This window comes from Meriones unguiculatus, chromosome 5 (genome assembly GCF_030254825.1).
Source record: "Meriones unguiculatus strain TT.TT164.6M chromosome 5, Bangor_MerUng_6.1, whole genome shotgun sequence".
Lineage (NCBI taxonomy): Eukaryota > Metazoa > Chordata > Mammalia > Rodentia > Muridae > Meriones > Meriones unguiculatus.
The window spans coordinates 97,977,908-97,992,727 of NC_083353.1; the positions used below are offsets into that span (position 1 = coordinate 97,977,908).

General features: G+C 40.6%; 1 protein-coding gene across 1 annotated transcript in view; it reads right to left on the minus strand.

Moving 5' to 3' along the window:
- Positions 1 to 13,392, minus strand: part of Il5ra (interleukin 5 receptor subunit alpha) — a 31,376-nt gene extending 17,984 nt beyond the window's left edge. Inside the window, exons 1-7 of the mRNA XM_021649376.2 lie at positions 13,317 to 13,392; positions 11,351 to 11,496; positions 9,535 to 9,673; positions 6,930 to 7,083; positions 6,666 to 6,853; positions 5,084 to 5,229; positions 695 to 833 (exon numbers count right to left, since the gene is read on the minus strand). Of these exons, the coding sequence (XP_021505051.1) occupies positions 695 to 833; positions 5,084 to 5,229; positions 6,666 to 6,853; positions 6,930 to 7,083; positions 9,535 to 9,673; positions 11,351 to 11,496; positions 13,317 to 13,389 (985 nt within the window). The 5' untranslated portion in view covers positions 13,390 to 13,392. The remainder of the gene's footprint in view (positions 1 to 694; positions 834 to 5,083; positions 5,230 to 6,665; positions 6,854 to 6,929; positions 7,084 to 9,534; positions 9,674 to 11,350; positions 11,497 to 13,316) is intronic.
- Between the last annotated feature and the right edge of the window lie 1,428 nt (positions 13,393 to 14,820).

Here is a 14,820-nt window from a genome sequence, read left to right on the forward strand (position 1 = left end):
CACAAGGAGAGCAACAGAACCACAAAAACGAGACACATGTCTGTTTTCTGAGACTGATACTCCAAACAAGGACCATACATGGAGATAACCTAGAACCCCTGCATAGATGTAGCCTATGGCAGCTCAGTGTCCATGTGGGTTTCCCTAGTAATGGGAACAGGGACTGTCTCTGACAAGAACTCAGTGGCTGGCTCTTTGGTCACCTCCCCCTGAGGGAGAAGCAGCCTTGCCAGGCCGCTGAGGAAGACAATGCAGCCAGTCCTGATGAGACCTGATAGGCTAGGGTCAGAAGGAAGGGGAGGAGGACCTCCCCTATCAGCGGACTGGGGGAAGGGCATGGGAGGATATGAGGGAGGGAGGGTGGGATTGGGAGGGGATGAGGGAAGGCACTACAGTGGGGATACAAAGTGAATAACTGTAATTTATAAAAATATAAATTAATTAAAAATTAAAAAAAGCAAAAATCTAACTATAAACAATAATTGGAAAAAATAAAATAGGCCTGGGAAGGGCTTGCGCTAGGAAGAAAGCGGGGCAATTAGGCTTCCTAAAACACCCATGTCCAGTTGACATACAGTAGGTGGATGGAAGATGAGGCATAGTAAAGATGAAGCCATCTTAAGACCTGAGTGAACATGCACACTTTCCAGGATCATTTGTTGCCACTGCTTTTAAATACACAATAGGGACTCACCCACATAAATTGGTTGACTCCACTCTCCCCAGCTTCCTGACATTCTGCAAGATGAGCTCACAGCTGCTCTCACTTGAATGGAATATGTAGAAACATCATCAATTTTTGATATGAACTTGGTGGTGGTCAGGTTTTCCACCTAAATGGGAAAATTAACATTACAATAATGCCTAGACATATAATCTATGTGAAACACCAGTTTGAGAGGTCACACGTAGGTAATGTGACTCATTATTTAGAAAGTAATCTAAAATCAATAGGGCATAGTCATGAGTTCATTCTACACAGTTCCAGAGCAATGTCTTGGCAGTTACCCCGAGGGAGAAAGTGATCTTGCAACTAAAATACATAAAATTGGTCAGCTGAAGGGCTAGGTAATGCTGTGTGGATAAATTGTTTCATATGGAAAATTAGAGTCACCTTCAGAGGCATACATAATCTCTGTTACTTTGCTCTTCCACATTGCTAAGTCACAGTCCTAGACAGCATGTAATTTGTACCTGTTCAGCCCTACCCAGTGACCACAGCCTGAGTGGACTTTCCTGATCTATTGCTTGGGCTGTTGTAGCAGCTCATATCCCTGTATCCACATGGACCCCAGTCACATCCAACTTTCACACTTCTGCCAAGATTAGCCTTCTACGCTGACAACACTACACTTCCTTATCATGTAAAATCCTTTGGTGCATTGCCCATGGCTGTGGCTTTAAAATAGATGCTATTTGGCTTGTAATAAAACCTCAGAGAGCCACAGTAAAGTACAGGGTTACAGGTCTAATGTTAGGCTTGTGTTCAGGCCAGCTCAGTCACTACCACTTGGCTGAAGGAAGCATGAATTCCCAAGCCTCTGGGTTATTCCTTTTCCTCACACCCCTACCAGGCACAGTGTGCTTGTGGACTGGCACTGGTCAGGGGCACTGATTAATGGTCCATGATAAGATCAATGCAGACAGTGAGAGATCAGTATATGATAGGATCAATGAAGACAGTGAGAGATCAGTTTAGAGACTGAGAGAGCCTTGGACTTTACTGTGACAGATAAGCACATGAGCAGTTGGTTTGTATTTTCCTATCTTTGGCTATATGTTTTATTCTAGTTGTTCCTTTTAATGTGTTTTGTGAAAGTGCTAGCTTACGGTAGATTAGAAATTTACAAAAGAAGGCTGGTCCTACACAGAGGTTATTTCTGTAAGTATACACTATGACATCCTTCTCTTGTTTCCTCAGTAGGCAAGTTTCTTTCTAACCCCTAACCCCCAGGCTGCATTCAGTGCTATGCTGGGGAGGCAGAAAGGCTGTCCTCCTTTCCTCTGCATTATGTTGATCTTTCCTATGGTAGGGAGGTTCTGATGCTACTTGCCAGAGCAATCTTATGTAGCCATTAATTTTTATGTGAATTACCAGCTTGGCAGCTCACATGAAAGTAATGTGCCCCATGATTTGACACATAATTTAAAATTAATAGCATATATGAGATGATTCATCCCAGACCGCAAAAACAAGGCCTTGCTTCTCTTTATGTACTCTCCCAAGCAAACAATTTGTAGATATTGGCTAAATTTAATTAAACTGTGTTTATTTTTCTCTTAATTATTTTTACATTTATTTATTTGTATATGTGCATGTATACCATAGCACACAGATGGAGGTAAGAGGACAGCTTGAGGCACCTTATTCTTTCCTTTACTGTGGGAGCTCCAGGAATCAAACCCAGGAGAACTTTCTTAGCAGCAAGTGCCTTTACCAACTGAGTCATCCCACAGTCTCTTGGTTTCTTTTATTTGTAAGACACGAGGTTGAATCCTGACTTCTCTGATTTTCTTTTAGGTTTCTGACTATGAGATGTTATTCATCTTTTTTTTTGGGGGGGAGCCCTTACTTGCCAATAAAATGGGAAACATAATTATTCAACAGTTATTGTGGACAAGATATAAAATAACATAATAAAGCTCCATGGGTATAAGATATGCCCTCTGCACTGTTCTGAAGTGTGCAGGCCAGAAAATGTTTTTTTTTTTTTTTTATCAGTTACATTTTATTAACTCTGTATCCCAGCCGTGTCCCGATCCCTCATTCCCTCCCAGTCCCTCCCTCCCTCCCTCCCTCATCTCCACCGTGCCCCTTTCCAAGTCCACTGATGGGGGGGACCTCCTCCCCATTCATCTGATCCTGTTTTATCAGGTATCTTCAGGACTGGCTGCAAAGCCCTCCTCTGTGGCCTAACAGGACTGCTCCTTCCTTCGGGGGTGGGGAGACCAAAGAGCCAGTCATTGAGTTCCTGTTAGAAATAGTCCCTGTTCCCCTCACTTTGGGAAACCAATTGGTTACTGAGCTACCACAGGCTACATCTGAGTGGAGGTTCTAGGTTATATCCATACATGGTCCTTGGTTGAATGTCAGTCTCAGAAAAGACCCTGTGCCCAGATATATTTGGTCCTTGTGGAGCTCCTATCCTTTCCCCATCAGACTAACTCCCCTTCTTTCTTATGATTCCCTGTACTCTGCCAAAGGTTTGGTCATGAGTCTTTGCTTTGAAAACACTGCTAGTTAGAGTCTTTCAGATGCGCTCAGTAGACTCCTGTCATACGTTCAATGCACATCCCATCTGTCTTTCTAAATGAGGATTGATCATCTTACCCCATGTCCGCTCAATTGATTATCTTTTTTAGGTGTATAGATTTCATTATGTTTATCATATCTTATAGGTCTATATAAGTGAGTATATCCCATGTTTGTCTTTCTCCTTCTGGGATATTTCATTCAGAATGATCTTTTCTAGATCCCACCATTTGCCTGCAAATTTCATGATTTCCTCCTTTGGGAAATGCAAATCAAAACTACCCTGAGATATCACCTTACACCCATCAGAATGGCCAAGATGAAAAACTCAAGCGATAACACATGCTGGAGAGGTTGTGGAGAAAGGGGAACCCTGCTCCACTGCTGGTGGGAATGTAAACTGGTACAACCACTCTGGAAAGCTATCTGGCGCTTTCTAAGACAAATAGGAATAGTGCCTCCTCCAGACCCAGCTATACCACTGCTAGGTATATACCCAAAGTTTGTTCAAGTACACAAAAAGGACACTTGCTCAACCATGTTTATAGCAGCTCTATTTGTAATAGCCAGAACCTGGAAACAACCCAGATGTCCATCAACGTTGGAATGGGGCCAGAAAATGTTAAACAGCCACGCTATTGTGCAACCAGACTGCAACCACTTTTCATCTTGCAAGACTGAGAGGTTCCTGGTTGGTGGTATGGCTCATGCTCTGCATGCATGAGACCGTTGGTTCAATTCCCACCAGCCAATAATCTGTTTCCATTAGACAATGGTTTCTCAGTTTTCATTCCCCATTTCTTGGCATCCATTGTACTCCCTTCCGCTTCTATGTGTTTTACTACCTTTGGCAATTCATAAAGGCAGAATCACATTCTATTTGCCCTTTGTGAACTGTCTATTTTACTTCGCTTGCTGTCCTTAGGTTCATTCACATAGTAGTATCTATCAGAATTTCCCTTCAAAGACTGAATAGTGCCCCTTTGTATGAATGTGCATAGATATGTATATATCACATTTTCTTCTTCTAGTCACGTTCTGTAGGTTTTGAGGTTTGGACTGTTTGTTTTCAGATAAGAATCTTGCTATGTAGTCCAGACTAGTTTTGTATTTGCAGCATTCCTGCTCTCTCAGCCTCCCTCCTGGGGGCTGGAATCAGAGATATGTGCCACCAAGCCTGACTTGGTTCATCTATTATTGGATATTGGGGTGGCTTCAGCTCTTGGCTGTTGTGAGTAATGCTGCTATGATCGTAGGGGTTCAAGTATCTTTTTGAAACTGTTTTGAAATTGTTTGCATATATACCTAGAAGTAGAATTATCAGCTCTTAGGATAACTAACTTTTGAAAAACTTGCCTTCTCAATTTCCGTAGTAGTTGTATCATTTGTGGTTTTAGCAAAGCTCTTACAAATGAGTTTCATTTTACCTTTTGTATTATTTTCAACCCAAAGTATGTTCTTTCAAAGCACTTTCAATATAAAAGTCCTGTAAGATTTTATTTATTTCTCCAATAGCTGAGGCAACGTTGGCTTTTCTGGAACTTTAAAAAAAATCAGAGCAGTCAGTACTGAAACTTTGAAATCAGCAGTTGTCAACCTGTGGGTGGTGATCCCGTTGGCAAACCTATGTGTCCAAAAATATTCACATTATGATTCATAACAGTAGCAAAACTACTAGTAACAATGAAAATAATTTTATGGTTAGGATCAACACAACATGAGGAACTGTATTAAAAATCACAACATTAGGAAGATTGAGAACCATTGTTTTAAATGCCCCACGAATAATAAATGTCTATCATGGAATACTAGAACGATATGAAGAATTACCTGAAAGTAACCATTCTTTGTGTTGTAAATTTTCAACTCATAATTAAAGCAATGGACTGGAAAGGCAGAAACTGGTTTCTCCCACTGGATATAGAGAGAAGTTTCTTCAATCTCAACTGTGACATTCATTGGAGGGTTTACTTGATCTAGGTAAGAGGAGGAGAGGTCGGTGACAAGTCTGTACAATCAGTGATCAGGGCTGGTAGCCCCAAGCCACCATTTCTAAGATATGCTCTTTTCAAGGTTTACCATTAGGTCTCAATTAACTAATCTCAAAGCCACAGGAAGTGAGTGGCTTCCCATGAGGTTCTTGTTATGCCTGTGCCGAATAGACTTATACATACAAAGAACATCAGTCAGTACTCTAAATGGAAGTGATTGATTAACTCCTTTCCCCAGTCAGCTCATTGCAAGGTGTACCCAGAATTCCTTTCACTTTCCAAGTTAGACTAATGGAGAGAACAAGGACCACATGCCCCATCTCTATTTCCTAACAGGGAAATAATGCTGGGTAAAACACTTCTGCTTTCTGGCTTCAGGGTTTATATTTTGTTATTGTTGTTTTGTATGGTTTGGTCAGATAGAACAAGAAACTGCATAAAAAGAATGGATTGAGCTAAATATGTCTTTACAGGAGTAAAGAGCTTTCACACTTGCATCAGGACCTGATTCTGGATTCCCAGCACCCAGGTGAAAACAGCTGTAATGCTATAGCTGCTGCTGGTGGTGGTGTGGTAGAATTACATGGCTCCTAGGGCCTCACTAGCTAGCCAGCTGGGCTACCCAAAATGTCAAGATCTAGTTCCAGTGAAAGGTTCTACTCCATACAAAATAAAGTGGAAATGCAAGTGAGGAAGATGTCTTGATGGTAATCCCAGGCTTCTGTATGGACAAGCATACCTCCACAAATACATACACTACACATATAAAAAATGAGACATATAAAAAATGAGAGAGGAAGAAAGGAGTGGAGAAGGAAAGAAGAAGGTGGAGGAGAGAAGAAGAGAGACCTGTGGACATATTGTTTAAAAGTCTAGAGATGAGTCCAAAACACTATGAAGAATTAAATAGGATTGGAGATGGTGAACTTTGAAAGAAGAGCTACATGATGGAAAACATTTTGACTGCCAAGGGACCCCACCTTGGGGAAAAGGCTAAGAATTGTTCTGGCTATAATCTATTGCAAAACCAGTGGACAGAAAGTTCATAAAAGCAGCTGGAACAGATGAACACGGCTGTGACTTCTCTTAAAGCATGAGCTTACTTTTCCTGCTGCAGTCATTTTCAAACAGGGAGAGCTCTACCCTCAAAAGGATATGTTTGAGATGTGATTTGGTCAAAACTCAGGATAGGGAATCTGTAGGGTACATACAATTTGGATAACTCATGACTAGAGGCCAATAATGCTACTAAACATCTTGCCATGCCCTGTATAGGGCATGGCACATATTTGTGACTTGTCTCAGTTTTTTTTTCTTATATTGGTTAGATGGTTATTTAACATTTGAAAGGTAGCAAGACCCTTTGCAATGCCAACATTATGCCATTCCATTATGCCCATGTTGGGATAAACCTGTCTTACCGATGGTATGTGGAGTGAAGAGTTGATCAAAGGGCTTGATTGCAGCATGCTTGCTTGAGCCATTAATGTGTACTGCAAGCTGATCAAACCCTTTGCTGTTGATAAATGTCCTGGGAAACCAGCATGCAGTATTTCTATTTAGTACGTCTCTGCTGTATTCTTGGCATTCTTCAGTCCAAACACCAAACCTGAATTGGAATACCCATGAATTTTTATGAGGGAAGAGGAAATGGATAATTTGCATAAGTAAAAGTAAACACTGACCTATAGTATAGGAAGTACTGTGTGTCCTCGGGGGCATCCTTGCCAACAAGCCAGGTGCAACGAAGAGATACTTGGTATGGCCGTAAGTGGGTGTGGCTGCTCGTGACAGTGTTTGTGGCACAACTTAAATTCGTAACTGAGGTTCCAGAAGACCCTGGGGGACCACAAATGAAAAGAACAAAACATTGTCATGCTGCCTTCTGAATTTTGTGTTTTTGCTTGAGATGCTATTGATTGTGGGTGACTACAAGCATCCATTTATAGAAACTCATTTGCAAAGGGCAAATTTACTAGAGAAATGAAACTACAGTTATAAAGCCTCAGGCTTTGACATGAACAAACTTCTGAGCTGCTTTAGACGAAGATATGGATATGTGTCAGTGAGATGGATGTCTGAAAGTTCAAGTCTAGCGTCACGTGTCAAACAACTTCAGCATCCTGGTGCTACATTTACCTGACTGTGGGGCACTGCCCTCCATGATGTCTGGACTCCAGTCTTTCAGGCTGTAAATGAGAGGTTATATCAAGGAAGCTCTTCAGAGTTCCCATCCCTGCTGAATCATATGAGCCATTCCTTGGACCCCATGCCACATGAATTGCATGGATCAGTGCTAGGATGTCCCTTTTGGCAATACTCCAAGACCTTGCCGTTACACAAGAGCGTCCGTGTACAACAGCTTGGAAAGGTCTCCTTAACATACCATGACTTAAAAATCTGAGATTTCAAATGTCTGTTTGCACCAGTTTTCCAAAAGCTTTGCTTGTGCTACCCAAAAATCAAGCTGTCAAAGAAACAGGCTCAAGGAAGAAAGAAAATATTTTGGGGCTGTCCTCAGGGAGAGCCTCCCTAAAAAGGAAACCCTGAATGATGGAAGATTTTTTGTTGTTGGTTTGTTTGGTCATTGGCTTCAAGATAGGGTTTCTTTGTGTAACAGCCCTGTCTACCCTGAAACTCACTTTGTAGCCCAGACTGGCTTGAACTCACAGAGATCTGCCTGCCTCTGCCTCCCAAGTGCTGGGACTAAAAACATGCGCTACCATTATCCAGGTTGATGGAACTTTTTTTCCCCTTAAAACAGCTATAAATTAATTTTTATCACTGTCATTGAGTGCCTTTCAACAGACAGATGAAAGGTGTGAGGACAGAGAGCTTCTTATTGTCATATAGAGTTGAAGAAAGGAAAGTGATTGGCTAGTTTGCCTTGTGATACATATATACATATTATACATGACATATACACATATGTCTATGTCTTTACAATCATGCTGCTCTATCTCTGGTATTGGTTTCAGAACTTGCCCCTGTACTAAAACCTCTCGATGCTTGGGTTTCTTATATAATGTCATTTTGTATATTACTTAAACAGCCTCAGCTCTAATATAAATCCTTTCAAGATAGCATAGAATACTTAATGTTAGTGTTCTGTAACTAGTTGTTAGGCTGTGTTATTTAGAATATAAGGTCATGAAACAATCTGTTCATCAGCAGTATGGATGCTTTAATGCTTTTGTCTTAGATCGCTTTTGATCCAAATTTAATTGAATCCATGAACACACTCATGAGCTCAGAAATACAGACCTCCCCAATTCATTCTCTATGTGCATGCATGCATGCATCTACATACTAAACATCCACACAGTTTAAGTCATGTCAAAGTCAGTCAGCAGTTTCCCGGTTCCAACCCAATGAATAATTCAGTATGACTTATCACTTGGTTAGTGGCATAAATCATACTTGATTAGTGTGAACATGTATTGGGGGGTACTTGGGAAATAAAGAGAACCCTAGAAAATTAACACTGAAGAAAATATCATATAGAACAAGTTCAGTTGCTCAGTAGAGGTGGAAGAGTGGCTTAATGCCAGGCACACAATGACTCACATTTATATTTATCTGTGTTCTTTGAAGCTCCTTAGTTAGGGTCAAGCCTATTGGGAACTCATTGAGGAAGAAGAATGAGTAACTGCAAGGAGCTGTATTATCACTAACAGAGTTCGAGGTTTGGTTTAAGTGTATCCCAGGGTTTATTTTTTTTAAGACTTTGTTTTGCAGCTCTTGATAGTATTAGGAAGTGGAGAGGCCTTTCTGAGTTGGGGCCTTTTGAGAGTTGTTTGGGGACACATCTTTAAAGGGGACGATGGTTGGACATTTGTCCTTTTTATGCCTCTGTTTTGCTTCCTGGCTATAGGACCTCTGCCACCTGCTTCTGGGCGTGACGTGTTGCACTGTCATATGGCCTGAAAACAGGAGGCCTGACAGGTCATGGGTGGAAACTCCCACCAAAACCAGAAACTAAAATAGGTGTATTATCTAACATATTTGTTATAGTAAAAAAAAAAGGGGGGGGTGACCAAGAATACAGGAGGCACGGTCGTCTTCTCTGATGAAGTAGATAGGAGAAAGACTTGAAAAACACTAATAAATGTGGGGTTAAGACATGTATGACTTAGGGAAGTGACATTTTCTAGAGTCTGATGGCCTGTGAAAGGTGGGTTCTGTGAAAGGGGATTGGAAGGTGTGGTGCTGGGCTAATGAAAAGTGGCATTGCTTTCCTGTTTTGAGAGATGAAATATAAAACTTGGATGTCCCATATGACTCCTTTACCTGGTGGAGGTTTGAGTTCAGCTGAAACCCAATTGCTGGCCAGAGGAGAGCGGCTGCTTCTCAGGGTGGTCCTCACGCTAGCTGCAAAGCCTTCATGAAGGGGGACCACATATTTGCTTTCAGTCCTCCTGGTATTATACTAAAATAAAACCCACCAGTCATGACATGTAAGAGAACATTAATCAAATAGGCTCTTGACTCCACTTTGAAAATGATACATAAGTAAAATGGAATGAAATACTTTTCTTAGAAAAAGACCATTGTAATATTAATCTAGTTTCTCAGTGACATGTGAACATAGTCCCTTTTGTTTGTTTGTTTGTTTGTTTGTTGAGACGGGGTTTCTCTATGTAGCCCTGGCTTTCTTGGAACTCCCTCTGTAGACCAGGTTGACCTCAAACTCAGAGATCCAACTGCCTCTGTTTTCCAAATGCTGGCACTAAAGGCATGTACCACCATCATTCAGCTAACATATTCCTCTTTTAACAACAAATAGCATTTTTAAGATAATTTTTATTTTTATATTAATCACAGGTTATTTACTTTGTATCCCAGCCGTAGTCCCCTCCCTCATTCTCTCCCAATCCCACCCTCCCTCCTTCATCTCCTCCCTGTCCCTTTCCAAGTCCATTGATACGGAAGGTCCTCCTCTCCTTCCATCTGACCCTAGCTTATCAGGTATTTTCAGGACTGGCTGCAATGTCCTCTTCTGTGCCCTAGCAAGGCTGCTCCTCCCTTGGGGGGGGGGGGTCAAAGAGCCAGCCACTGAGTTCATAACAAATAACATTTTTAATAAAGGCTCAAGTTGCCCTTGATTCTCATCTTAATGCCAATCTCCTCTCCAGGAGCAATGTCTTTACAGGAAAGTTCTCAAAGTGTTATATTCACTGCAAAATAATTAATACAAATCACATCTCCCTTATTTCACCTTACTACAAGTTTGATTCACAACAGGCATATAACATCCCTATTATAAATCAGAGACTCCAAGAAATCAACTCAAAACCCCAGGTAGTGAATGAACTTGGTCTTGACCTTGGGTTTTCTGACCTTTCCCTTTTACTATTTTTTCTGGTTTTATTGACATTTTAGGACACATGTAAACAGTACTATCAAATACATTATACTTCAAAAATTAGCAAGTAGGCTGGGAAGATGGCTCAGTCAATAAAACGTCTACTGTATGAGCACAGTGTCTTGAGTTTGGGTCCCAAAACACATGTAAAATTGGAGTTACCTGGCAGCATGGACCTATAACCCCAGCACTGGAGAAAGGGCAGAGACAGGTGGATGCCTGAGAATCACTGGCTCATGAGCCTAGCAAAATTGATGAGTTTGTGATTTAGTAAAAGACTTCAGACTCTCAGAAAATAAAAGGTTTTGGAGAGTGATTAAGAAAATATCCACCCGAGAGCTTCATACCACTACATGCACACCCACAGACACACAGGAACACACGCACACTAACAAGTACATAGCAAACAATGCGTTCTCTCTTTCTCTGTCTCTCTCTCTCACACACAGAGGGAGATGGGGGAAGAGGCAGGAAGGGAGGGAGAAAGATGTGGAATAGACAGTGGGCAGTATGGCGTGTTCTTTCTTAAGGAAGAGGATCTTCCTTGAGGTAAAGCCTTCTATGCTACTGATTCACTTTAAATGATAAGCATTCATCTCATTCACTTTACAGACGCTACTGGTAACACAACAAGAGGATCTCTAATAATTCTTTATCAAGAATTTCATTTCTTGAAGAAAAATGCAGCTTAAAAACGAATATTCACTCTCATTAATGATAGTAATCAAACCCAGCACTTACTTCATCTTCTTCTGGAGCGTGTATTTTTACATGATATTGTATATCGACATTCCTTTGCTCTTGGTCGGGATTTGGTTCCCAGTGTAAAAGAACTTGAGCTAATCCAGTGGCTTTAATTGTAAAATTGATAGGTGGTAGCAGTAAAACTATTAATTAAAAACAAAAAACCAAGTGATTCAATGTTCAGTTATCTATAAAGGGCACTTTTTTGAAGATGGTGTTGGGGATGAAACTCAGAGTCAGTGAAAGCAAGGCAGGTATATTACCACTGAGCAATATTACCAGTCCTTAGCATATTTCAATTATTTTATTAAATCACATACTGGTGTGTTATTACAATATATAATACTGAAATAATTTGGCAAAAGTTTTCTTAGAGTTATTACTAGTCCATCATCCGGGGGTCACCTGTACCTTTCACATGTTTTTCTTGAATATGAATAGCCTGCCATATTGTTAGTCAGTAGTAGCTGTAATTTTCAAGATAAGCTTCACAGCAAGTGACTAGGATGTGATGGCCATAGAACTCCATGGCTTCTGGAGTTCCAATGCCCTTCTTTTTTACAGTAGTATAGAAGATAAATAGAACACACCAGGAGTGAACATTATATCAAACATGATAACAGCTATCTCATAGACATCTAGTTTCCATTGCATAAAAGTACCTACTTATTTATAAGGTCAGTGATCCATGATGTAAAACGTATGCATTTCTCATTATGAGCCATAGTCAAAAGTATTTGAGTAAAAAAAAAAAAATTTGCTTTCAAAATAAAACATTTCATTTAATTAAAGAATCAGTATTCACTCAATGTAGAGATGCTGCAATACACAATGAGCAAAAAGAAGAAGGTAAAAAAAAATCAATTCGCATATTATTTTGTTATTTTGCTCTGGGTATATGTTTAAACAACTTCTTAAAAATTTTCACCTAATGGGAATAGAGACTGTCTCTGACATGAATTGATTGGCCTGCTCTTTGATCACCTCTCCCTGACGGGGGAACAGCCTTACCAGGCCACAGAGGAAGACAAAGGAAGACAATGCAGCCACTCCTGATGAGACCTGATAGACTAGGGTCAGAGGAAGGACAGGAAGACCTCACTTATCAGTGGACTTGGGGAGGGGCATGCCTGGAGAAGGGGAAGGGAGAGTGGGATTGGGAGGGAAGGAAAACGGGAGCTACAGGGGGGGGGGATACAAAGTGAATAAAGTGTAATAAAAAATTTTATATTTAAAAAAAATTTCACCTAAGCCAGGGCAGCACTCTCTGTTGTGATACACATATTATACTCTTTCATTTATTCATTTACTAAATTGTCAGTGTTTTCCACTGACCTTTAAAGGCCTTTCGTGACTCTGCACCTGCATTTGACACGCAAAGGTTTCAGGGTTGTCTATGTATTTCACCGTTATTCCAGCCGCCACTGGCTGCTGTGGTTTTTCAAATCTAAATTAGCTAACTAAGCCCCCAAATTCATTGCTTTAGATGCACTGTGTGCATTTCAACTACGAGGTGTTCATGTGAAATGTGATCTTTATAGAGAGTTCTCGATGGAGATGGGCTGGTAACATCAGCCCGTTTTCCTCTCTTAACCTCTGTCATCATACTTAACCCTTAGATCAACAAATTTCAGCATGGCGGGGAGCAGGGAAGAAAAGAGAAATGGCAGAGCTTTGTTCTTGCTCCTTGTGAGGCCTTTTGTGAAATTCCTGATGGAGGCAGAAGTCCTGAATGAGGTCTCCAGGGGCTGCTTTTCTCCAGGAGGCTCATGTGTACTCTTAGAATTGAATTTCCCAGCGAAGCATGGAATTTACATTTCTGCCCACACTGCTTTCTTAACTCTCAAGAGTTTATACTGTTTTATAAAATTTACCAATTGAGTGCTTATTTAGGAGAAAATCCTATTACCTATTTATAATGTGCTGTCACAAAACCAAACATTATCAAATAGAAGGTCCTTACACTTTTTGTCAGAAAACAAGTCAGCTTGCAGTGTTGCCGAAGTCCCCATAAGAATTAGTAACACAGGCACCATGATGGTCAGATACTGTAGGAAAACATGTAAGACAAAATCCAGGTCATCGCATTGTCATTTCTAAGGAAAGCTGGCAGCTACTTTGCAACATAAAATCAGGGAGTTGGTCATTTAGCAAATGCTTATGATCTCTCTTGCCTGCTGGGTATGCAATCATATGCAGCTTTGCTCTTGGGTTGTAGATTCATGGTTGTTGAGGGCAGGCGACATGTAAATCAATAATTAATTGAGAAAATTGCTCCAAGTGTGTGCTTGCGGGCACAATAGGTACAAAGAGACCTCTTATTTGACTCGCAAAATATGAACTAAAAACCACAATACACACAAGTAAAGATGGATCTTCTGGCTAGAATCCACTAACAAATGTGTAGAGCTAGAAGAAAAGAAAGAAACTAAGAGAGGGTCAGTATCCGGGACACAGGAGTAGGCTTCAGGACAGGAAAACTTATAAGCAATTAATAACAATCTTAAACCCTAGCCGTTGCATTCATGTGTTTTAAATTGGGTAGCTTGGTTGTAGAGTGTTATGTAGGGATTCCTAGGTTCAATCCCCAACACCCTTTTTCCAAAAGTCAATGTGACAAGAAGCTTACATTAATAACAACTTGCAATGTGAGAAACACAAACTTCCTGTAAAATTCAGGGTAAACTGGTGGTACTCTGAGTTTGGGAGAAGATAATTTACTGTCTCAAGGACCCAAATGAGAACAGTCCAGGGAGGGACAAAGAAACATGGTCACATGCACCTAGAAAAGAATACGTATTTCTTCCTCCTGAACACAACTCGACAATGCAGTGGATGGACAGTAGAATGCTAGCAGACAGTCTCAGCCCTTGAGTACAAAAGGAAAATGCCACAGCTTCTGCTGGGACCTGTAGACTAACGTTCTGAAGTTGTTCCCAGAAACTTTCTGAAGCTCAACTTTAAGGATGGACAGTGTATGTGGCTTCCACCTGGGGTGTGCCTCTGCACTTAAAAAATTTTAGATATTATTTATTATCTTTTGTGAGTGCATGTGTGTGTGTGTGTGTGCGTGCGTGTGTGAGCATACAAGTGTCTGTGTCTGTGTGCACTTGGACCCCACCTCAGAGCTTCAGACAACAAAATATATGATTTTGCAGCTTGATAGTGATTAAAATGACTTACAGTGCTGGGATGTAGCTCAGTGGGAAAAGATTGCTTAGAATGTGAAAAATCCTGGTTAGACCCTTAGCACTTCTACAATAAATTTTTATTAAATGAATCAATAAGATGACGTTTTTACTTAAAGAATTATTTAAGTGGCCAGACGTTTTCAAAGCCTAATTCCAGTGCTACCAATGGAAAGGCCTTCATTAAACAAATAATTTCTGAATATTAATGCCAGATACTCTTGCTTACCATATTGCTATTACTAGTGAAGCTGGAGGAATAACACAACAGCCATATAA